The following is a 23,462-nucleotide window of genomic DNA, read 5'->3' as shown; positions in this document are numbered from 1 at the left end:
TTCCAGTATGGTCTAAGTGAAGGGATTAGCCTAGCGTGTGAGTGATGGAGAAGGGATGGGAGGTATGTTAGACAGCTTGTGTTCATGGAATGCTTGGTCATGCAGAACACCTGGGTATGATTCTCTGTGCAGCTCTGTTCCTGGGGCCAGCAGTACCGTGTCACGCAACACGTACCCTCTGGCTGTTAGCAGTTGTCAATCGGCATTAATGGCCATCACATCAGTAGGTGGCTAAAAGCTGCTGACCACGAGTTTGGCGATAGGGATCAGAGGGAAGTGTCTCAGCTACAGGAGGTTTGGGAAAAGAAAGAAAATAGCTGCAAACTGGAGGCCAAGCTGTGATTAAAGTGGCACTGCAGCTTTGATAAGACAATGCTTAAAGTGCACCTCTTAGCAACCCAGCCTGATTTTAATTTTGTTGAGGGGGGAGGGGCTGGCTCTGCAACCCATAACACACCCACTTAAGGCCAGGAGGTGGCACTCCTTTTTGAGCCGCTGGTTTTGTGCGTCAGTGTAACCTGTCTTATTTCATGCCCTTTTCATAGAAGGCTCCACTCGTGCAGAGGTATTGCTTTCCCTCTGCCAGCTAGCTAGCCAGCAGAGGTATTGCTTTCCCTCTGCCAGCTAGCTAGCCAGAACAGAGTGAGCGGAGTCCTAAAACATGGAAAATGAGCAACTGAGCATGTGACTGGTGCAAACAACATCTGGCTTGTGTGACTCTGAATTGCACCTGAAAATGAGTGAGCATTTTCTTTTCATTTTAGGGCAATGGGTCCACCCTAGTACCAGAGAAAGGAAAGCCTTGATTCTTGGGAAATGGGGGATTATTTTTCATGGCTGAGCCTCCCCTCCCATTCGGAAAGGGCGTTACCTTACATAGATGCCTTACATAGAGTGAAAGTGGCTTATTTCTACCCCAACTCCTCACCACCTGATTGGGATACAAAGCCAGGGGTGTGATGCCCTGGAGGAGATAGAAGCGTGTGCAGAGGAAAACCACCACAACTCCTGGTACTGGGACTTGACTTCCCTCACAGGCGCCAACTTTTGTTGGGGCTGGTGGGTGCTCACACACACCCCTGCCCCCGGCCCTGCCCCAACTCCGCCCCCTCCCTGCCCCTGTTGGACCCTTCCCCAAATCCCCGCCCCAGCCCCGCCTCTTCCCCAAGCACGCTGCATTCCTCCTCCTCCTCTCTCCCAGCGCTTGCCGCGTGAATTTGGCAGAGCACCCACCAATTTTTCCCTGTGGGTGCTCCAGCCCCAGAGCACCCATGGAGTCAGCGCCTCTGCTTCCCCTTAATATGCTGGATAGCCCCTTTGGTGTTCCTTGATCCTCTTTGTGCTGTACCCATGACCCCTGCATTCCCAAGGTCTTTTTCTACTGATATTAAACCCGGATGATTTTGCGCTAAAATCCTTCTAGAGCCCATGGGGACCAAGCGACAACTCCCCTACCTAGGGCTTGCTCAGGTCAGGGTGGGCTTTCTGTTCCTTAGAGCTCTGGCCCAGCCAGCGCTCGTGATAGCTGAAGAAGCCCCAGTGGGGCTTCTCCTGTGGAAGAAAGACACGACAGGTGTGCAGGGTTTTCAGTGAAAGACAATACACCCCTGGGTTTATTAACTCAGGAGTCATGCGATAAGCAGAAACTCGCGTGAACGGGACAGTTTCCCCGCGCTCAAAACAGATCCTTCTGTCTCCTCAGAAGCTCCCTCAGCTGCTCGATCTGCGCTGTCACGCTGCTCTTGGATGTGCCCCCCGGCGTGGTGTACTGCTCCACGCTGTTGGCATAGTCCCACACTTGAGACACGTCAGTTCCAAACAGGGGGCTGGGGAAGCAAAGCGAGAAGGTGTGTCAGTGGAGAGCTCCACCATGGAGTCTGTCCCACAGGCTGAACGGATTTAGCTTTGCAAGCCTGCTATGCCACACTCCAGTAACTGCATAGGTTATGAAGCCCAATCCCACTCCCACTGAAGTCCAGGGCAAAATTCCCAAGGCCTCCTCCTGCCCTGCCTTGCACCTTGTGTAGTCAGTTACGTCTGTGCACAGTGAGCGCAAGCTGGGTGTAAAATACTACCCGATCAGAAGGGCAGTGTTCTACACCTGCTCTGTGGAGATGCCAGTGACAAGGCAGGGGCAAGGCCGTGGAGAACCAGGCCTTCAGTTTTCAGAGCTGGTCACACGCGTTAGAACTGGGAGCATGTCTAAATCTGCAAGACATTTAAGCCCAGTGCCTCAAAGATATTTAGGTGCCTAACTCCCGTTGAAGGATCTGGGTCCTAGGGCCTGATCCAAATCCTACTACAGTCCGTGGAGAGACTCCCATCAATCCACCCTGCTTCAGGGAATCAGCTGCTTAGTCACACACTGTCAGTTACAGAAGCTGACTGCAGGCCAGGCCTTTCTGGTGCTGGCATTAACAGCAACGAAAAGTTTGACAAATAAAATCACTTTCTAGTTACGCCATGGAAAAATGGAAAGTTAGTGCTTTGGCGAGAATTGCTGCAGGATCTGTTCCCCTCCCCAGCACACATCTCCCTGTCCATGCCTGGCTCCAACTGAAAGGCAGATCCCCATGGGTAAAGAGGGTGCCCCCCCTTCACACAGGCATAGTTTTAGGACCCACTGTCCAGATGTATACTTCAGTAGCATCATGGTAATTCAGCCCAGACGGGCTTGAGGAACAGGCATGCCCAGGTGAGATGATGTTGTGGGAGTTGTACAACAAGGGGACAAGTGTTGAGAACCCTAGCAAATGGCCTTTGAAAGCTAAGTTAAGGAATACAAACCTAATGCTCTTCATGTCCTCCACAGTGAGCTGATTAATGTCGATGCCCTTTGTCTCGGCTAGGTGCACAGCCTTCCCAGACGCAGCATGGGCTTGTCTGAATGGCATCTGCAGTTAGAAGTACATACAACAAAAAGTGAGCAAGCAACTAAGGTCCAGGACCAAAGAGTGTGTGAACACTTAAGTGAATGTGGACCTTGTTTTACAAGGTGATGCAACATTCCCAGTGCTGTCAGAGGCTGGGGTTTCTGGGATACAGGGTGTACATGTTACGCAGGGTAACACTATCTGCAAAAATGTCTGCCAGGCCACAATGCAACAGTTACACTGCTGGGGATACATTCAAAGGGGCTTTCAGTCCTGCTGGCTCAGGACACAAACAGCACCAGCTGGGGATCCAACAGGACATAACTAGGTGCCTCGCAGGGAAAGGAGAGAGTGACCCCTTTCTCTGAAGTATCCAGCTGTTGGCACAAAATGGAATAGCTTAACATTGTTCCTACTGTGCATTGATGTCAAGGGATGTTGTCAAGAGGAGAACCGAGCCCAATTGTCTTTGCACGGTCAAGCCAAGACACACCCCAATGAGTCTTTGCGGCTTCAAAACCCTCCATCATGCTTTCCATTAGGATTTCCTCAATACTTACTCCTTTACGAACCAAGTAGAGGGCCAAGTCTGTAGCCAGCATGTCAGGGCTCAAGGCTTTCTCCATGTTCTCCTTATGGATCTGCGGAAGTGAGGACCATAAGCAGAAAATGAACAGCTACTAACAGGTCACTGAAGAGTCCTCACACAGGAGATTTCATCCAGGAGAGGCCTGGCTTTTGAAAGGCCTCATTGCAAAAACAACCCACCAGAGTAAGACATGTACTCTCTGCCTTTCGTTTGACTACAGTAGATGATCCAGATATTGCATTTTAAACTGCTGGGAGGCACAAAAGCTTCAGCTAGGAGACCACTCCCTCCCTCCTGCTGAATTAGAGACCCTCCCCCCTATATAACCCCCCTGTTCGAGGGGTCTGCATACGGGAATGTCAGTGAGATCAGTTTCAACTGATCTCACTTTTTATCAGCAAGACTTGACCTGGATGGAGTTACTCCTGATTTACACAGCAGTGCGCAAGCGCAGAAGCAGACCCAAAACAGAGTAGTAAAAAGTTAGTCTTACCTGGAGAGTGGAAATGACTCCAGTTGCCACCTGTAGCACAGAACTCAAAGTATCGATAACATCGAACACGGCCTCCTTATCTTCCTATTTGTTAACAACAACAACAACAAAACCAGTCAGCCTAGTGCAGTGGACAAAGCAGAGAGCAGCAGCAGCCTGGTGAGTGGACACAGTGTCCGTGCTGACCAGACACATTCGGTCTCTGTGCACGAGTGGGAATAACCACACTTGGAAGACTGCCAGCCCATGGAGCTTTGGGCATGAGGACAGCCTTCTTTCCCCGTGCAGTCTAGTGCCCAGCTGAGGAGGACATTCTAATAGCAGTTCAGCCCAGCCAATGGGAATTCAGCAGGGGGCCATCTGACTACACTGTAGATTGTTTCATTTAAAAACAATCTTAAGTGAACCTATGTGCTAGTGAAAGGTGCCAGACTGCCAGCCCAAGAGAGCCAAGGCCTGTATCAAATACAGCGCAAGCTTTCTCCACGCTGCTCTCTGCCACATGCTCTGGAGTGGCTATTGAGAGGGGCACAGGAGTAGCTCATTCCCCACACCCACTCAGCTCTTGGCTGGTGACACCTACCCTTGGTGCTGTTTGTGATGCAGAAACTTTCCAGGTAGCAACCGGATGGCAACCTCACCAACGCCCTTAATGTAGCTCAGCTAACAGTTGTCAGAGGATAGAGACCCTTGATCGCAGTCACTCTGGGCCAGATTTGAGTCAGGCTACGTCTTCACTACGGGGGGTGTGGGGGGGGTCGATTTAAGATACGCAAATTCAGCTACGCGAATAGTGTAGCTGAATTCGACGTATCGCAGCCGACTTACCCCGCTGTAGGGACGGTGGCAAAATCGACCTCTGCGGCTTCCCGTCGACAGCGTTTACTCCCACCTTCGCTGGTGCAGTAAGAGCGTCGATTCGGGGATCGATTGTCGCGTCCCGACGGGACGCGATAAATCGATCCCCGAGAGGTCGATTTCTACCCGCCGATTCAGGCGGGTAGTGTAGACCTAGCCTCAGTAAATCTGGCAATAAAACTGCTGTGTCCTATCATCAGGCCTCCAAGCCATCCAGACCCTGAGCCAGATCCACAACTGGTGTAAACTGGCATAGCTGCATTCAAATCAATATACTGGATTGACACCAGCTGAGGATCTAGCTCTGTAGCCTTAAAATTCTCAATTGTCCTTTGTTCCATAATCCATCATTAGGATTTGGAGCGACTCAAATACAAACTGCAGTCTTTAAACCCCCTCATCTCTGAATATGTAACAACCATGTACCAAGCAGGTCATGTGCAGTGTGTAGGTATTAATGGATTTTGGAGAGACAGTGTTCTGTTGTGTCTATGCAAAGAAATGGAATGAGAATTGGGGTTTACCTGCAAGTCCTTGTTGTAGGTGCTTGGGAGTCCTTTGAGAATCATCATCATTCCAGAACACTGCAAAGAAGGGGAAGGTTATGGTACTTGGATTAAAACAAGAATAGCAAGGAATTTTAAACAGTTTCACTCAGCAGAGCTCCAAAGACAAGGCTGCATCCTCTGGCCAGATTTCTGTACACCAGACATTGCTCATTTAAAGCTTAATCCCCGCAGGGCCCATTGAAGTCAGTGGGAAGACTCTCCTGGACTTCACTGGGAATAGGATCAGCCCTTTATTTGCCAGATTTTTTTTTTTTTTTTTTTAAAACCTTAACCAAAGCAAACACCTACTGGCAGACCAGCAAAAAACAAAAAACAAAACAACAACAAGAGACGGACCATTCTCAGAGTTCCACTACAGTTAGTAGGATTCTGTAGATGGTTATTAATTGTATAGCAGACATGCGCCTTCTTATGCCTGTTATTCACAGTGGATGGACCTTACCACCAAGAGGCCAAGTCTTGCCAGTGGAGGGGTTACTTGTAATGCTTGGTGGCCACCTTGTGCAATTGCTTCAAGTAGTGCTGTGTGTTTTGTAAGGATTTTGTTGCTGATCATCCATGTTGTCCTGTTTGATCTAACTGCAATCAGTGCCAGGTTGTGGTGTGTACCTGGGATACAGCCCGGGAGGTGTGCTTTGCCTGATATCTGTAGCCTTGTGGTACAACCTTTCCTAGGGATTATATTCTACTTTGTCTAATAGCATGTTCGGAGGGTTGGCAGATGGTGGGGATGCACCATTATCTCCAGGTGACAGTTGAGGAAACTGATACATAAGGGAAGTTAGGGCATAATTGTTAAAGTGGCCTCGGACTTTGGGTGTCCCAAACTCTGGCACATCTTTGATCTCAGTTTTCACCCTCTGTTCCTACTGACTTGAGCTGGAATTGTGGACGGTCAGCACCTCTGAGCCATCAGGCCCAAGGCGTCTCATGTTCCACACACCAGTCAAGCCAACCTTTTCAGCTGTAGCCTCCAACGGACTTGCCCAGTGGCTCCCCCAGATTCAGGAAGAGAACCAGAGTATGATGGGTGGGATTTAAATCTCTCTCCCAACTACGCTAACTGGGGATAAAGACGATCGTAACGAGCACCCCAGCGCTCGGACATCTCCTCCCCTTGCAGACTCACCCTTCCAAACACACGTCCAGCCTTGCTGCGGATCAGCTCCAGACTGTCTGGGTTCTTCTTCTGAGGCATCAAGCTACTCCCTGTGCTGAAACCAAAACACGGAGCACATTAGACTGGCGAGGTCCCTTTCTGTAGAGAGAGCGAGATGGGAAAGAGTTCACGGGGGCTCTGTACACTGTACTGAGGCCCAGGGAAGCTACACCTGCCACCACCATGCACAGTCTAACTGCACGTGGCAGGAAATACCCGGTGCTCTCCAGCGTTCATCATGAACAACGGGGCTATTTCCTCGACACACCCAGTAGGGGCAGGGGTTCCCAAACTGTCGAAAGTGGATGTCTGGAATTTTCCAGACAACGTCAGGAATATTAAACCCATTGCCCCTCCCCCCCCCCCCCCCCCCCCGTCAGCTCTGGCATGTTAGCAGCGGGGCTGGCATGCGGGAACGGCTCCTTGCCCCACTCGCTAGTCCTTTGCAGCCCCCAGTCCCACACGCTGCATTGGGATGTTAAAGGAGACACGGGCAATTCATCGTAAGATCCCATGGTGGGGTCACTGGGTGGAATCCAACTGTGGCTCTCTGTGTGCTGAAGGAACTGCCAGTTCCTTTACCTGGCCTTAGACACATGGGGCCACATGAATCCCTGCAAACTCCATTGACTTCAGTGGGGTTACACCAAGGATGAATTGGATCCTTTGTGCACCGGAGCAGCGTGCTATTGCTCTGCAGCCTACTCCGCTTGGTTCGTTTACACAACAAGGCAGGAGTGGAGCCTGTCCCTTTGACGCTGCTGTAGCTCCATTTTAATGGAACTAGTCCGGATTTAAGCCAGCACAGCTGAGAGCAGAATCAGAGCCCCTGCATGTTAAAATGCTGCTTGTGCAGCTGGAGTAGAGTGATTCTGTGTCTGTCTAATGAAGACTTTAAATAAGATGCAAACTATCACACCCCCCTGGGTCTCTCAGATCCCCCATACGTGCTGCTTCTCCCCTAACTCAGCCTAGACGTGCCAGGTTGTCTCATGGGAAGAGAGCAGGGATGCGTGTAGATACATTTAATGTGCATCTTGTCTACAGCTACCATGCATCCCGGCTCCTGAGCTAGTATCAAAGCTGCTCTGGGTTTAGCTCTGTCTAGATAGAAAGATCTTAGCGGTCTTATTCAACAGCTATGTACGTATATTGAAGGGAGCCCAGTCCCCTAAGGGTGTGGTCGTTCTCGTATCAGGATATACTAACAAAATGTGGCTTGGTAACTCCGTCCGAGTGAGAAATGAGACTAGTAACAGGAAATCTGGAAGGATTGCAAAACAAGGCTGTTTAAGGAAAGGCCCTTTTTACGGGAACTCCCAGCATAGGAGGATTTTTTTTTTCCCCAGGCTTCTCATTTACAGACTGATTCCACAAGTGTTTACTCAGGCAAAATGCCCAGTGGGTATGACAAGATTCAGCAGAGTAGGGCTACAGGATCTGGCCTTTACTGGGATCAGAGTCCAAATATTTTTTTAGTAATATGAACACTTATAAAGCTCCTAACGTCCGACACGCTAGTATTAATTTGCATGATATTTCTGTGAAGCAGAACCATGCCCATCTTACAGGCAGGCAAACTGAGGCAAAGAGGCCGAGTGAGGCTAGGTTGCCTAATGGGTTGCGCCGGCCCTGCTCCTAGCAGCGATTCGTTCCAAAATGGAAATAGTCACACAAGTAACCTGGTCTCCCTGCGTCTAAAAGAAAAATCAGGTTAACAGGGAATATATGTCCAGGTGCAGAAGTGAATGATAAGAGACGGCTCAAACACATGCTGTTACTGGGCATCTGACAGGACTTTGCAAGCAGGAGGCTCCACATCTGAGTACATTTTAATTTTCTCTCTTCACACCTGATCGAGAAGCCAGTCCCAGCTCAATGCCAAGGCGGTCATTAGGATATGGCAAATATATAGTGCCCATCCCTGCCTCCCCAAACCACCCAGGCCTATGCTGTGGTGATGGGGGCAGGACACATGCATCTCTGGGGAGCTAGCGATACTAGTGGGTTGAAAAGAGGGTGCGGAAAAATGGGTGCTGGAAGCATGCTCCGTTGGGTTGGGGAGATGACATCTGAAGTACAAGTATGTTACTGCCAGCCCACCAAGCAGACTACCTTTTGGGGAGGCTATGCCCCAGGGCCATCTTTATTCTCCCCGGCCAGTTGTGAAAGCCCCCCTCTATCATAGCAACCCACTCTGAGGAGTGCTAGACACATCTCCCTCCTGATCCCAGTGCAGGGTGCGAGCGATGCCGATTTATAGCAACTCGCTCGATTGAGGTTTTTGGGTCTTTTCCCTCCACGATCCCCTGTTATATTATATAAAAGGTTTGAATACAATTCATATGAGCTCCTTTTATTTGGAATGTGGGAAATGGGTTGGGGTGTGTGTGTGTGGGGGGGGTAGGACTGAGATAAGCCCTAGAGAGTTACCTGTAGGCATCAGACAGAGTCACAAAGCCAAATTCCTTTGTACTATAGATGATGAGATCTTCAGCCATCTTGCTTAGGTGAATCATTAACAAGGAGGCAAAGAAGAGAAACTCCACTGTAGAGAAGGGTGACAGTCAAAAGCATATGAAAGTCTTATTTTGGCTGCCATTGCTAGTCACAGTTGTAATTTAGCCACAGGAAACTTCAGGCTGTGAACAGCCATAAGCATTTGAGGTAAAATTCAAGTGTGACTTAGGAGCCAAAGACTCATTGAAGTCAATGGGACTCAGGCTCCTAAGTCACTTAGGCACCTTCGAAGCATTTGCCTGAGATCTGTTAGATTTGTGGAAGGCCCGTCACTTGGGTTGTTGCACAAAGCTCTGATAGTTTCAAATTAATGGTGACTCCATCTCCTTAGCACATGAGGGACTCAACTCCTCTGGAGGGGCAATATCCTCAGCATAGGTAAATCGGCATAGCACTGGAGTCAAAGGAGCTTTGCAGATTTACGCTAGCTGAGGATCCAGACCAGGGCCACCCAGAGGGGGGGGGGCAAGTGGGGCAATTTGTCCCAGGCCCCGCAGGGGCCCCCACGAGTTTTTCAGGGCCCCTGGAGCGGGGTCCTTCTCTCGCTCCGGGGGCCCCAGAAAACTCACGGGGCCTGGGCCCCTGGAGCTTCTTCCGCTCCGGGTCTTCGGCGGCAATTTGGCGGCGGGGAGTCCTTCTGCCCCGGGACCCGCCGCCGAAGTAGCAGTGGGTCCTGAATCCTCTGGGCAGCCCTGATCCAGACCCCAGGGTCCCAACTTCAGTGGCTTTGGGTCACAAATATAACACCAGATATCCATATGTAGTATTTATTGCCAGGTTAAGAGCTCAATCTTCACACCAGGAAGTGCAGGGTGTGTGTGTGTGTGTGTGTGTGTGTGTGTGTGTGTGTGTGTGTGTGTGTGTGTGTGTGTGTGTGTGTGTGTGTGTGTGTGTGTGTGTGTGTGTGTGTGTGTGTGAAAACACCACATCTGAGCTTTTCTCCCCCTTGAAAAGTTTACTGGGAAGAATCTCAGAGAAGCAGGTTCCCGGTGAGCATTCAGAGAGAGGGGGAAAAAAAGGAGTGATAAAGTTGCACCTACCCACGAAGTCTCGCTCACTAGTTGCATCCATGCTGTTCAGGCTGATGGAAGCAAAGTCAAGTTCTGCAATTTAAAAAACATACACAGGGTCAAACCAGTGGCTAGTATTTGAGCTCTGAAGCCCTGCTTCACCAGCCTACCCAAGCATGTACTTAAACTTTAAGCAGGAGTAGTGCCATTGCTACCCAACTGCTTAACGTTAAGCACACGCTTAAGAGTGGTGAAGAATCAGGGCCTTAATTATTAGCCATAGACTTTCAAGGGAACAGTAGCGGATAAGCTCTGCTACTGTGTTCCTCTTGCAGGCACCAGAGCATCAAATATTTGTAATCTCATCTCACTTCAGAGAGTATTTTTATCACAAGAGAAGGACTATGACCCCTAAGCAAAGTATGTTGCCGTTGATGGGAGTCTTCCCATTGATTTCAATGGGCTTTGGACCAAGCCTTCTAGTGCCTGTTATTTTCCAAGCAGTATGGCAAGGTATTCCACCATATCTAGACAGTGGAGTTGGAACACCTGGTTTAATGGTGATTGGAGCTATCTGTGACCAGAGTGCTCCGTTTCCAACCAGAGTTCGCTTCAGGGACCCACAAAACTCAGGGACGTACTGCCTCGTCTTTGAGGGAGGGTTCTGAATTTAACAAGGCCTCTGGGGTCTACTGCTGTCAGAGTGCATGGATCAGCATCTTGCTGCCTGTGCTTCATCTTAGGCAGATGCAAAGAGGAGTGTTCCCTGCTAGTGACTGCTGTAGCAAAATGCCCCACTACCAGGGCTTCTCTTAAGAGTGGTAGAGAAAGGGTTGGGGGCAGGGAACTAGCTGTCTGTCCCCTGCTACTGTGGGGAAAGGGGAAAGCATAGCAAGGAGAAGTGGGGTGAAGACCCTCTATAGCAGGGGTGGGCAAACTACGGCCAGTGGGCCGGATCCAGCCCACCAGCTGTTTTAATCCGGCCCTCGAGCTCCTGCTGGGGAGTGGGGTCTGGGGCTTGCCCTGCTCCGGCGCTCCATCTGGGGAGCAGAGTTGGGGGCCACTTCACATGGCTCCCGGAAGCAGCGGCATGTGTAGGGGTAGCCAGGGGGCTCTGCACGCTGCCCCCGCCCCAAGCGAGGTCCCCACAGCTCCCATTGCCCGGGAACTGCCTGGTCGTGCCTCCGCGTAGGAGCCGAAGGGGGGACATGCTGCTGCTTCCGGGAGCCGCTTGAGGTAAGCGCCGCCTGGAGCCTGCACCCCCGAGCCACCCCCCCATATCCCTCCCCTGCCCCAGCCCTGATCCTCCTCCGAACCCCTCGGTCCCAGCCCAGAGCACCCTCCTGTACCCCAAACCCCTCATTCCCAACTGCACCCCAACCCCCTGTCCCAGCCCAGAGCCCTCTCCCACACGCTGAACTACTCATTTCTGGCCTCACCTCAGAGCCTGCACTCACAGCCAGAGCCTTCGCCCCCTCCCACACCCCAACCCCCAGTTTCGTGGGCATTCAGGGCCTGCCAAACAACTTCTATACCCAGATGTGGTCCTTGGGCCAAAAAGTTTGCCCACCCCTGCTCTATAGAGCAGAACCGAGAGGAAGGATAAGGAGGGGAAAGGAACTGGAAGCAGTTTCTACCCACACACCAGAAGTAAGTATAGTGAGGGGCATCTAAACTCCTAAAGCCTGTCCTGCTTTCCTCATAATGTACATTAAATGCATTTGGCTGATGGGAGCTTTAATCCCCTACCACCTCATGAAAAGGATGTAGTACCTACAAAAGTCAGCATTTTGCTTAAGTGATCTAGTCTATGATGCAGCAGTCCACCTGTTACCATCCCCAGACTTGTGTCCCTCACTAACTCGGTTCTGTGAATGGAAAGACAATTTACCTTTACGCAGAAACTCTCGATCGATACCCAGTGGGTTGCCAGCTACAGCACCGCTGCAAGGCAGAAAGAAACCTCATGCATGACCTGCTGCACTTCGGACACTCACAAACCTGCAGCAGTGTCCACAACACAAACCCAGTTACAGAAAGCGGCGAGAGATGCCCGTCTTAAGACTGGGGATACCTGGCTGCTTTTTCTACTGCACTGCCCCATCGCACACTGTATGTGGGCAGCTGTAGTACATTTGGTTAGCTCCTGGCCAAAGTCAACCAACGTGAATAAGGCGTGGTTTCTATTTTGAAGTGTTTAGGGCAGGACCCTGTACCCAACAGAAGAGCCTATAGATACTGGAGATCTCTTCTGCAAATCCAGACAGCCATGTCTGAAATATCTGCCTTCCAAGGGGCCCTGGGCTGAAGGCACAACATTACACCTGAGAAGCACTAGCAGTCTGAGTGCTCTCAGTCCACATTCACTCAAGTAGGCTAACAATCCATCAATGGATATCACACAGATGGATCCCTCCAATGCCGTAGATGATGCAGAGCAAGGATTAGGGTAGTCAGAAAGAATGTATCAAAAGTGTGTGGGGGGGTATATTACTTGCACAAGAAGGTTATAAGCTTTGCCCTCTGAGCTATTTCCAACTGAGAGCTCAACAACCTCCTCCATCAGCACATACAGCTCACATTGGGCTCACGGAGTGGAAGGACCCCAACCCTCACATCTGTGTTTTCTCTGTAAGATACACAAGTGTTACTCCCCCCAAAAAAACAAGCAAAACAACTGAACGCTTTACCTTCCCAACGGCAAAACATTGATTCTTCTCTTCACTTCTCCCAGACGCTCAGAATCGCGGGTGAATGCAACTGCATGACTGTGGGGAAAAAAAACAAAAGGAAAAAAAAAAGATGACCGGTAGGAAAGAAGCCTGTTTCACATTTTCCTCTCTAAAGTGGAATGTAGCTGTTGTAAGGAGTGCCAGGTTGTCAACCCTGGAGACCAGAATCCCGTTTATCAGCGGATCACAGAGCCCAGGATACCATGGGCATGGAAAGCATGGCGCCCAGATACCATGGTGAGGGGGGCTTTGTCAGTGAAGAGATGGAAAGGCCAGCAGCAGTGCAAGCTTCCCCATGCTACCCCCTCCAGTGAGCTGTAACGCTGGCCTACAGGGACCACCTCTAAGTGGGAGACAGGTGCCCTCTTTTTCATGGCCCCCTCAATCATCTGCTCTCTGCAAAATCTACTCAAAGTAGACCATGGGCTCAGAACCCTGGTAAACTAAGTGCAGATTAAAATGGAGCTGTTAGGGTTGGTCCCATGGTCTTTTGTGGCAGAGCCTATGAGCTACTTTAAGTTTAGTTCCTGAGCTTGGCTGCCTGCTGTTTGTGCAGGGAGAGCTTTGGATTTTATTCACTCAGCCCCTGTGTTTCTTCTCTGAACCCACCCACAACCGAGGAAGAGCATTAAGGAAGGTTAACTCAGCATAGGGCTCCTGGTAGCGTGAAGTTTGGTGTGCTACCCATCCCAACTCAGACATCTTGCAAAACTGCAGCTTCCTAGGTTAGCTTTGGGGGCCACTGCAGCGTCACCACGTGCTGATGTTCCAATGTGACATGGCTGCACATATAGCGGTCAATGAGTTGGTCCCCAAGGACAAACTGTCACAGCAGATCCTATGAAGTTACCTGAGTAAAAAGTGGCTCCACCGGATTGGCTGAGCTCTTTGCAGATGAGTGTAGCCAGGAAAGATCACATCAGTTTCTCTGCAATAAGTAGTAAGAGAGGAGGGAGAAAAGGGAGACAGCTGATCTACAGTTCAAAAGAATCTAGCAAATCCAACAACCTGCAAATTATGTGCTGGAGGCTCACAATAAGCCAGGAAGTACTGAACACAATAATAATTTAATAATAGATGCAGTAGCTCAAACAGAAGCTATGGGCTTGATGCAGAAATAACTGGGTGGGGTTGTTTGACCTGTGTTACGTAGGCGTTCAGACTGGATAATCACAATGGTCCCTTCTGGCCTTAAATCCATGAACCAAGTGTCAGAGCCAGGATTAGAACTCAGGACTTCCCAGTCCAGTGCATAGTCCACTAGGCTTTCAAGATGCTTTTGTAACATTATTGGTTTAGGGTAGTACCAACCCTTTGTTGTCTAGTAGTTATTTATCCTCCTATTTGTTAGCTATGAAGAGAACTGGGACATGAAAATATCCTGTAACAAAAGCTCATCAGTCTATGATAAATTGTTTGGCTCACTGTAGTTTAGTCAGCAGCTAAAGTCATTACAGTTTTTAATCGTTACAATCTGGAAAGGTTGAGCAGTCCCAGCTGCCTCTATTTGATTTTGCTTTATTAAAATTAAGTTTTAGTCTCTTCAACATGATTTGTTGCCAGGATACATCTGGGATAAGAGGAAGTCTCCATGCAGCAGGCCAGCCATTCCCCGAGAGGAAAGAAAGGGCCAAACCTATTACCCGGACCATCAGCTGCAGCTGCACGCACTTTGCCTGACTGCACATGGACACTGTACGAATTGAATGGAAAGAACACCGCTGACTTCAATGGAGTGTTACTGATTTACGCTAGATAAGGATCTGGCCCAGAATTTTTAACATCACAGCACACAAGCAGCTTCCCCAAGAGAGGCCACAGCGTTTTGTTTCATAGCGTGGGCTTGGAAAAATAAGGACTTACGCAGCAGCCCGTTCCACCAGAGTCTTGATAAACTGCAACAGGTGAGCAGATAGGACAGAGCAGGAATTTCGCATATAGAGTCTCATGTCAGTCACAACCTGCAAGAGATCCCCAGTCAGTCAAGATGGAGCATGATGTACATTGTGACCAAACAATACTCACCAGGTATTTGACTTTTGCCAGCTTGGGGAACCAGATAACAAAGTCAACCCCCCCGCCCCCCCCTTTCAATAGGAAAAACAACTTCCCAGTGCCTTACGGATGCCATTCAAACACTTCAGGGCTTTCAATCTAATTCATTATTAAATGGGAGTTTCACTATCTTTGAATTTGCTCTCCAGGGGCCTGATCCAAAGCCAATGGGAGTTTTTCCATTAACCTCAATGGGCTTTGGCCCAGGCCCCATCAGTGGTTCCCTTAATAGAAGGTCTGCTCCCGAAAGGTGCTATTAACCTGTAACTCCCACTGATGTTAGGATCAGGTCCCAGTCACTGCAGAAGACAAACACAGAGGGGAAAATAATCACATAAGCCAATACAAGCATGAAGGGACTCAAAATATAACATCAAGCAGCCCAAAGCTTAGAGGTCTGGTCCATCTTTTTTTTTTTTTTTTTTTTTTTTAAAAATGGAGATATCCCATCTCCTAGAACTGGAAGGGACCTTGAAAGGTCATCGAGTCCAGCCCCCTGCCTTCACTAGCAGGACCAAGTACTGATTTTGCCCCAGATCCCTAAGTGGCCCCCTCAAGGATTGAACTCACAACCCTGGGTTTAGCAGGCCAATGCTCAAACCACTGAGCTATCCCTCCCCCCCTCTACCTGTCAGAGGCCAAAAGCTCACAGATAACCCTAAGCTTTTTTCTGGGAAACCTGTACTCCGTGCTCAGACACACAGGACTAGATCCGGTGCTGAAGTGAAGCCATTGGAAAGACTGCATTAATTTCAATGGGTCCTGGATCAGGCCCATAGAGAGAGAAGTGAAAAACAAAATTATCTAGGGAAACAAAAAGAACTAGAAGGTGGGGGATGGAGAATGAGTCTGGGAAAAAAGTTATGGACTCCACATTTTAGTAAATCGGATCTAAACACAATATTCATCCCAAAGGTCAAGAATATGGCTTGCCAAATGAAATTACTGCAACAGTCAGCAGCCTGGACTAACATCTGAAGCGCTGAATTGAAAAGGACGAGGAGTCAGTATTGCTGAGTAATGATGATAAAATGGAATATACTGGGACTATAAAATTAACAGTGACCAAAAAAGTTAGAAAAACTGCTAGAGGTCAAAGCAGAAGTGTAAAAATTAACTGCAGGTGTTCGCCTAACCATAGCAACAGCTTTGGTAACTGCAAAGCTCTTCACATATAATTGCTGGAGTACACATGTGTGAGCTATAAAGAAGGATTCCCGTGACTATGGGCTAGACTTAGGATTCTGAAGTCCCTCAGAAATGGAAACAGAATACACAGTGTGGTTACACACTGCCTCTCTCTGCACAAACCTAACCCCCTCTCTGGGAAAATGCAAGTTTCCCTCAGGGCTACTAGATCCCAGAGTCTTCAACAGAGAGCTAGATGCTTTCCAAAGCAGTGCACATGTGCGCCACTCCCTCTGTTTAGTAGCACTTCTAACCTGCTCCAGCGTGCGTGAGATGATCACCCTTTAGTGGCTGCAGAAGATAGATCAGACTATGACTAGTACTGCAGCTATCTCGGGTTCACCTTCAGCTCAAGTGGTTGGGACTGAGTCCCGAGTTCTGTCCTTGCTTTGGACGATTAAGTTCACGCAGGAATGATGTTCAGTCCAGGTGGAAACCCCGAAGCCTGCCATGGAACAGCAGCAACTTGTTTGAAAGAGTCTTGAAGCAACTCGGGTTCTCTCTTTTGCACAGAGCTCCTATTGCGTTCCAAAGGAACGCTGTGCAAGGGTCTGGCTGCATCGTCTTTGCCAAAAGAAATGGAGTACAATTTGTGTTCATACCCAATACCATTGCTTAGTGACTGCGCTCATTCTGTCCACCCAGCACTCATGGGCCACTAGATGAGCTGCACACCTGCAGTGACTAAGTCCCAAGGGATCATGTTGTGGATGTCAATTAAGAAAAGGGAAAGGAGGTAAAAGGAAATAAAAGAGACAAAGCAAGTACTGAATGACACAAGGCAATTCTTGCCATACTTGATCATTCCGGCTTCGTCCGGTGTGCAACTTCCCAGCTACATCCCCAATCAGCTCCTAAGGGCAACAGAAGAATTTCCCATCAGCGTTAGCAGTATTGGAACGATAAGGACTGCAGAGAAAGCCGACCCCACCTGCGCTTAAAAGCCAAGGCCTGGATTCACAAACGCTGACGCAAATGCTTAACTTTATGCAAGCAAATACACTGGAGCCATGCAATTCAGGGCAGGGACAGTTTTGTTGTGTGCTAGGACAGTGCGTGGTCCACAATGGGGCCCCGATCAGGGGCCCTACATGCTATTGCAATACAAATAATCCCTACTGGGGCCTTTAGGTGCCACCAGACTATACATATTCAGTAGTAACTAATAATATGTTAAGCATGTGATTAACATTCATAAGTAGGATCAGGGCCCAAGGCTGCTTTGGGCCAGGTCTGGCCAAGTCTTCTCCTAATAATATTTTGGGAGGGCCTTCTCTCACTCTGAATACAAAATAAGATGGAAAAAAATATATACGCCACCAAACGTATAAATAAGAGTTTTGTCATTGCAACATATTTTTAATTCTCTCAATAGGGATGTAGCCTAAAAAGGAAACACTTAGATCAAAGTATTTAAGGGGAGAAGACTTATTTTACTACTGCCAGACTGATCGGAGGTATGACCTGGAAGTTATGAGGAAATTAGAGGAACTGGACCTTTAGTCTGCGTTCGTTGGCAGTGTGGATATCCTCATCGCTTTTGATCACCACAAAGGCTCCCCTGGACCATTCTTCAGAAATCTACATCAGCAAAAGACACTAGTCAGTGGTTAATGACGCTTCTTTTCTGCACAAGGGTGTTGGAGGCTTGATTCAGTCAGGTTTGTAAAATGTTTTGCGATCCTCAGATCTAGTAATTGGGGCCTCATCCTGATCTCAAACTGGTGTGATTAAATAACTTTACTGAAATCACTGAACTTGCACAATGGTGCACAAGAGATCAAAATCAGGAACTAAAAAGTGCAAAGCATTATTAAGAGACTCTTGCTGTCAGTTTAGAAATACATCTTAAGTCTCATTAAAATTGCATCAGATCAGTGCCACACCCTCCTTCAGGGTGCAGGAATAGGTGTTGTTGCACTTTCTGGGGGATGCACTCCATGAATCTGTTTTTCCATCTCTAGCTACTAACCTTTAAGACACGGGAGGTTAAAAATGTACTTGACAAAGTGAGTTGAAAAGTCAACCAGCAATACAACCCACCAACATTTTCATACGTAAACACTGTATGGATTCCCCATTGTTCACAGTGTGTAAGCAGCAACAATGGATTAACAGAGATGCATTCCCCTGGCTTATCGGCTGACTTTTCTCTTCACCCCTATACAATATGGTGAATTAATTCAGACAGCCAGACACAAGAGCATCCTGTGCGTCAGCTCAAAGAGAACACTCCCAATTTCTACTGAAACAATTCCTGAGTACTGCTTGTTCTGGGAAGGGGGTTTGCACTGAATGCACCTCAGCAGGGTGTCCCAGCTTCTATAATGGCCTTTAATAACATTTGTAGAAGACTTTCAGAACCCACATTCCTGCCGCATTACCTGGGGTCACAGGCTACCAGCCAACATTATATTAAACACAGGGTTCTGTTTCTTCTAGATCTAAGCACATCTTAAACAGATGCTATTGAGGCTGTTGATCTTAAAAATGGGACTATCTTTAACACACATATAGCACTAGTCATTCACAGATGGGGGGGAAAAATGAGGGTTGAGAGATTAAGTGAGTTTTCCGAAGGCCACAAGAGCAAGCCAATGTCAGACAACATTAGAACTAGAGTTCCTGGCTCCCTGGCCTGGGTTCATGACATTAGAACGTGTTACTCTTCAGGATTCCAGGGATCAATTGTTCGAAATATATCCAAGTAGTCCCAAGACATACACTGCCATGTCTCCAAAAACAAAGTGGTGCAGGCATGCTACAGAAGTCAGTAAAACAAAAACCCCTCCTCTTTTTGAAGTGAAGAGCAAATAAAGGACTCATGACCATGAGTTGCCTCTTTGGGAAATCATTCACCTTTGTAATACCTTCAGATATTGTGATGCTATAGCTATCGACAGAAACGACAAATCTTTCAGAGTCGGAAATGGCAGGGGCTTGGAGTGGGTTTACAGATTTGTTGTGCTTGATTAGGTGTTTCTGCCTGCAGGAACAGAGACACTAAAATGGGAGATCTCCACCAGGCAACTGTTTGGGGGCATGGAACAGCCTAAGCACAACGTGGGTTAGAGTGCGTACAACTGAACAGGAAGCAGAGATAAGCCAAGGGTCAGGACAGATGCTGGACCCCCAACTTTATAATCAAAGACATGATTCAAGACACCATCTCTATTCAGGGAAGCACGTAATGTGCCTACTTTTAAATAATGGGACATGGGCTTAAATGTTTTCTTGAATCAGGACTAAGGAAGATTACAATGTAGACTACCTGAAAAGAGGAAGATCAACAGCCAAGTAGCAGTGGTTAAAGCTTCAAGTCAGGGTGGGTACCTGTGGCAGACTGACAACCTTTTACCACACTCTGTGCTCAAGCAAATACATACCTTTTCTAATCCACTCAGAATCTTCTCCAAATCACCCTTGGTTAGAATCCCAGACTTCTCCAAAGCCTTGGCATAAGCCATGCTCCCTCGGATGTCAACTTCCGACAACCGCTGGTCATAAGTCATGGAAGAGTTGAGAGTCTCCATGATGGGATCAGTGCCTCCTATGAATCTTCCTCCCCAAAGTTTATCCCCCTGTGGAAAAGGAAGTTTTTAAAAAAATGCAGCTTAAAAGGACATGCTGGTAAATCTGAAAGAACCTTCAAAGAAACACTCTTTGGGATGAGTATTAATTCTGTGGGACTGCATCCCTGAATCTACCAGATTAGAAGGAACAAATTGAGACCTGGTGTAGGGGAGTACAACTCTGTCAATTAATTTGGCCTATGACACTAACTTCCATTGAATCAACAGGCCAACTTTGGCAGTAATGTCAAAGGTGCTTTAAGTGAGTTTACGCTGCTGTAACCTGTGCAGAGAGAGAGGCCAGGACAAAAGGGAGCAAGGAGGCCCTGCTTTAAACTTATACATTGAAACCCTCCTGTCCGCAGCTTCTCCCGTTACATCTCTCTCTCCCAGACCCTTATCATGAGTCCGTCTCCCTTATGAACGCTTATCAGTTTGTAATCACCTACCAAAATCTTGACTACAGCTCGGCAGCTGGTGTGCTAAGGTCACTGCCTACCATGCTGCCCATGGTTTCCTTGTGTTCCCCCATCTATCTGTCTGTAGCCACCTGTTGTCTCGTGTCTTGTATTTAGATTGTAAACTTCTTGGGAAAGGGGTTATCTTTTTGTTCTGTGTTGACACGTAGCACAGTGGGGTCCTAGGCCCTACCACAGTGCAAATAATTATACATCACTTCTGAACTGCAGCGAATGGGAACTGCCAGTATTCATCTAAGAGCAGAATGTGGCCAATGCTCGGATAATAAGCAATACAGCCTTTGAGTCATCATAAGAGCACAGATCAGAAAAAGGCGGACGTAATATTCAGAATGCCAGGACTCTTGCATGCCGTTCCAGAGATGGGCAGTTTGTCTTTGTCATTAGTGTCTAGCTACTGAACCGTTACTGCTGGATCATGGGCTAACCAATTGTACTTTGCCCCCAACACAAGTATGGCATCTTTATGTCCTCATTTTTCAAAGCAAGTATAAGGGCATGTGACACACAACCAGCATTGACCTCGCTTTTAAAGCAGTTGAAAGCCACTGACATCCTTTTAGAGCAAAATAATTGGTCAGCAAAGGACATAGCAAAGACTAGAACTTTTCCACTGTTTTGAACAAAGAAGGATACATTCGTTATAAAGAATAAAAAGCAGGGGAGGGGTTTTAAGTGAGAGGGAGCTGTGGGCAGATACAAGCTACCTCTATTAAAAACACTTCTGAAATTATGAAGTATTTTAAATTCACATTGTGCCAGAGTCTCTCCTCACTTATACTGGTGTGAATCCGGAATAACTTCATTTACTGCAGTGGAGTTACACCAGGATAAAAACAGTGTAAGTGGCAGGAGACTCAAGCCTGCTGTGTTTTAAGTTTTAAGGACAGGTTTTGGTCTGTTAAACGCAGTTACTCTGGATTTACAGAGTAAGTCAAATGGGTCAAAGTTTACCCTGGTGTAAATCTACTGCATTGATTAATTTGACATTGGAGTGTGGCATTACGATATTCTTTGTGGGCACCCTTCTGAAGCGAACACACTTTAAGCCACTCAAATGCGTAAACCTGCGTGTGACCTATTTCACCATGCATTTGTACAACGGCATTGCTTCATTAGCAAACAGAAACATGTGTCCCTTGGTCCCATGTCACTTGTTTACACAGATGGACACATCCCTGAAGTCCTTACATAGGCAAAACTCCCACTGACGTCAAATGGGATGTCTGCTGTGTAAAAACTCCATGCTTTGGCCTAACAGATTCAAAAATAAAGTTTCCAAAGCAGATATTAGCAGACAGAGGAGCAATTGGGAAGCATTTACAGGAAGTGCCTGTAGCAGAGTTTAAATGGATACTTGTGCCCATCTAATATATTTCTCACACCCCTTCTACTCCCTCTGCAGGCCAGGAATCACAGCCACCTTCTCTGGCAGAGGACTGGATAGGACCCAGTTTCAAGTTAATCAGTGCCACTATTTCATCAGCTAGCGGGGTCATTGTTAAGCAAGTCTTTCCCCAAGGACTGTCTCCACTTATCTACCAATCCCTGATGAACAAAGATTGTTCCTGGGGTCTATCTTACAGTCCCTATGGGGGCAATACACTTAGTGTAGTCCTGGGGAGTTTTGCCCCCAGGACTGTAGAATTAGGGCCTATAGTTGGAGATTTTTAAAAATTTATTTTCAGGGCAGCTTTGTCAATACAGCCATTTTTAATTCTAAATTTTGTTAGTCAAATTCTGTACAGTCTCAGCTTCGCTACCACCTAGATTTTGCCATCATATTGATTTCCTCTACTGTTTCAAGTGAATGGCATTTTGCCTGTCAAACCTATACAATTACACAGCCTGATCTCCGCAGAACTTTAGAGTAGATATGATTTTTTCCTCATCAATTCTGTACTAAGGACAAGTGAAGGGGGATGAAATCTGGAGATCAACACGAGACCATAGAAGCATTTGGACTGGGGAATGGGAAAAGACATATTTATGTGTTTTATTTCAGGTTCTCCCCATATTAATTCAGGCATAAACAGACAATTGAGGTAACTGAACCTTTACTGCAAGTGATTAAAAAAAAAAAAAGTCTAGCTGTGAACATGCAAACAGTTTTTCTCATCTTTTAGAGGTCACAGAATTTCATAATATATTTTGTACGGGCTTCTCCCCTAGTCAAAATTCGCTACCAGTTGGACCAACAATGGAAAGACCAAGGCTAGCAAATTTTGACAGATGAGAGACGCTTATCAGAATAGTGATAACAATGGTGCACAATAGCAAATAAGGCCAAGAAGACTGTGATAGCAATTTTTGAAAATGGAAAGCACGAACCGCTATGGGAACCGGTCAGATTTTGCTACCTGGGGCAAGTGCTGAGAATGCAGCATTTGTATAGAGAAGCATCTTGGGCAAGCAACTCTATGAGTGGGTGTCCAAAGTGTGATAAACAGGAGAGCGCGACAGCCACCTAAAAGAATTAGTCTTGGTCATGGGAAGAACCCCTCAAATAAATGGAGGTCTGCCATATTTTTGGCTCAAACTCCCTCCAAACGAATGTACTTTGCATTTGGAGCAGCTCCCATGATAGGAACACTGATAATTAGGTGACAGCTCCTGATGATGCATCCAAGCTCACACTCACCTCAGATGCCATGTCGGATGACTTTTTCCCCTCTCGCCTACAGAAACCTCAGCAACTTGTGCAACCTGCAAGACAAGAAGACACTGATTCTTCCCCTCAGCCGGGCAGGGCAGTGGGCAGCTTTGGGGTAGCCGCTCCTGCCTGGAAAGTACCCCCAGCTTTGTTGCAATCTGTTTACTCTAAACCAGGATCAAGAAAAGCACATAATGAAAGCTGCATCGTCAGTGCCCGCCCGCAGCAGCCCAGGGGCTGGCTCAGGCCGGGTTACACAAGGCAGAAGGCAATTGCACCGCACGGAATAACGAACAGGGACAGATCTGGTGTAACCCGAAACGCGCCGCGCCGCTGTGGTGACCAGCCCTGCTCACCTGCTTTGCTGTAAAGCACCGACACTGCTCGCCTCGCTAGCCCCAGCCCGGCTGCTTTTTCATGCCACCGGGCACTCCACGCCCACCCCGGGGCGGGGCCGGAGGTTCCCTCCCACCGCCAATCCCCGCCCCCCATCCTGGCTGTTCTCTTCTCCGTCCGCCTCCATGCTGCCTCTGGTTAATGCTCCAACATCTGCATTGCTAATAAGTGACAGAGATCTGCAGAGGGGGTGAAATCGGTGCTCACAGCTGACCCCAAGTCTATCTCATTTGTAGGGAGACTACTTGGGGGGGGCGCTATGGGGTACAGGGGAGAGACTCCCGCATTGTGTATGTTGGGGCAAATACCCTGCCAG

At 48.0% G+C, this 23,462-nt stretch overlaps 1 protein-coding gene across 1 annotated transcript; it reads right to left on the bottom strand.

The window, feature by feature from the left end:
* Nucleotides 1–1,580: 1,580 nt before the first annotated feature.
* On the bottom strand, nt 1,581–23,178 carry ASL (argininosuccinate lyase). The gene is made up of 17 exons (XM_065418267.1): nt 23,107–23,178; nt 22,739–22,803; nt 19,433–19,627; nt 17,544–17,627; nt 16,844–16,900; nt 14,667–14,764; nt 13,654–13,731; nt 12,762–12,839; nt 11,963–12,015; nt 10,102–10,164; nt 8,975–9,089; nt 6,512–6,596; nt 5,338–5,397; nt 3,956–4,039; nt 3,434–3,514; nt 2,788–2,894; nt 1,581–1,826 (listed from the first exon to the last, which is right to left on the bottom strand). Exons 2-17 carry the CDS (start codon nt 22,748–22,750, stop codon nt 1,676–1,678), a joined length of 1,401 nt encoding a protein of 466 aa, XP_065274339.1. The 5' UTR covers nt 22,751–22,803; nt 23,107–23,178; the 3' UTR covers nt 1,581–1,675.
* Nucleotides 23,179–23,462: the final 284 nt, after the last annotated feature.

This window comes from Emys orbicularis, chromosome 17, assembly GCF_028017835.1.
Source record: "Emys orbicularis isolate rEmyOrb1 chromosome 17, rEmyOrb1.hap1, whole genome shotgun sequence".
In the NCBI taxonomy this organism is placed as follows: Eukaryota; Metazoa; Chordata; order Testudines; family Emydidae; genus Emys; species Emys orbicularis.
This window is presented reverse-complemented; position numbering and strand designations above follow the sequence as displayed.